This window comes from Galeopterus variegatus, unplaced genomic scaffold (assembly GCF_000696425.1).
Source record: "Galeopterus variegatus unplaced genomic scaffold, G_variegatus-3.0.2 Scaffold5200, whole genome shotgun sequence".
Classification (NCBI taxonomy): Eukaryota; Metazoa; Chordata; class Mammalia; order Dermoptera; family Cynocephalidae; genus Galeopterus; species Galeopterus variegatus.
In genome coordinates, this window is record NW_007731311.1 from 162,379 (window position 1) to 163,374 (window position 996).

General features: G+C 51.2%; 1 protein-coding gene across 1 annotated transcript in view; it reads right to left on the reverse strand.

Annotated features, from left to right (window-relative positions):
- NEDD9 (neural precursor cell expressed, developmentally down-regulated 9) overlaps positions 1–996 on the reverse strand; it is a 9,571-nt gene that overhangs the window by 8,233 nt on the left and 342 nt on the right. Inside the window, exon 2 of the mRNA XM_008589092.1 lies at positions 872–973. Coding sequence (XP_008587314.1) covers positions 872–973 — 102 coding nt within the window. The remainder of the gene's footprint in view (positions 1–871; positions 974–996) is intronic.

Sequence of the window (996 nt, forward strand, 5' to 3'; positions counted from 1 at the left end):
GCCTCTCCCGAGGCTCGGCTCTGCTGTTCTCACTTCCTGGATCCTCGGCCTCGGTACTAGTACACGTGTGGAACCTTCCTGGCTGAGCTGCTCTCCCATGTTTCTGACCATCTTCTGGGAATCCTTCCTCAGCTGACCCCTGCCGAGAGGGAGTTTACACTACAACACACTGCACTGGGTGTCAGAAGACCTGAGGTCTCTCCCTGGTCTCCCTGGTCATTGCACCACCCGTGTGATGCCGAATCATTTACTTACATGGTCCGAGACCCGTCCCCTTACCTGTAAAATAGAGATAACTGCGTTTCCCGTGCAGGCATACCCCAGAGAATAACAGAGCGAGTCGAATGGGGGACCTCATACACATGGACTGAGGAAGCTGTAAACCCTCTGCAGAGGAGATATACTAGCACTTAGCAAACCGAACTAGTCATCTTCCCCTCCAATTGGCTCTCCTTATGGAATCCCCCCCTTTTAAAAATGGGGGCCCCTAAGTATAGCTAGAGTTATCTTTTTTTTTTTGACCAGTAAGGGGATCGCAACCCTCGGCTCGGTGTTGTCTGCACCACGCTGAGCCAGTGAGGGCACCGGCCATCCCTATATAGGATCCAAACCGCAGCCTTGGTGCTGCTAGTGCCGCACTCTCCCGAGTGAGCCACGGGGCCGGCCCTAGAGTTATCTTTAATTCATGCCTTTCCTTCCTTCCTTTGTTTACTCTTTCACCAAGACTAGCTTTTCCCCTTTGGGGTTTGCCCTTTTTGTTTTATCCCAATAAATGAACACACACACACACACACACACACACACACACACACACACACACACACACACACACGCACACACCTTCTTTCCTGCTCTACAGCAGCTCACTTACCCCTTTAGGAGGGAGGATGTCATACACTCCTTGAGGTTTTATCTCTCCTACTGGAACTAAAAACGCAGGGCCTTTCACTGACGAGGCAGGGATGTCATATACCTGAAAAGAAGCACTTGAGTGAC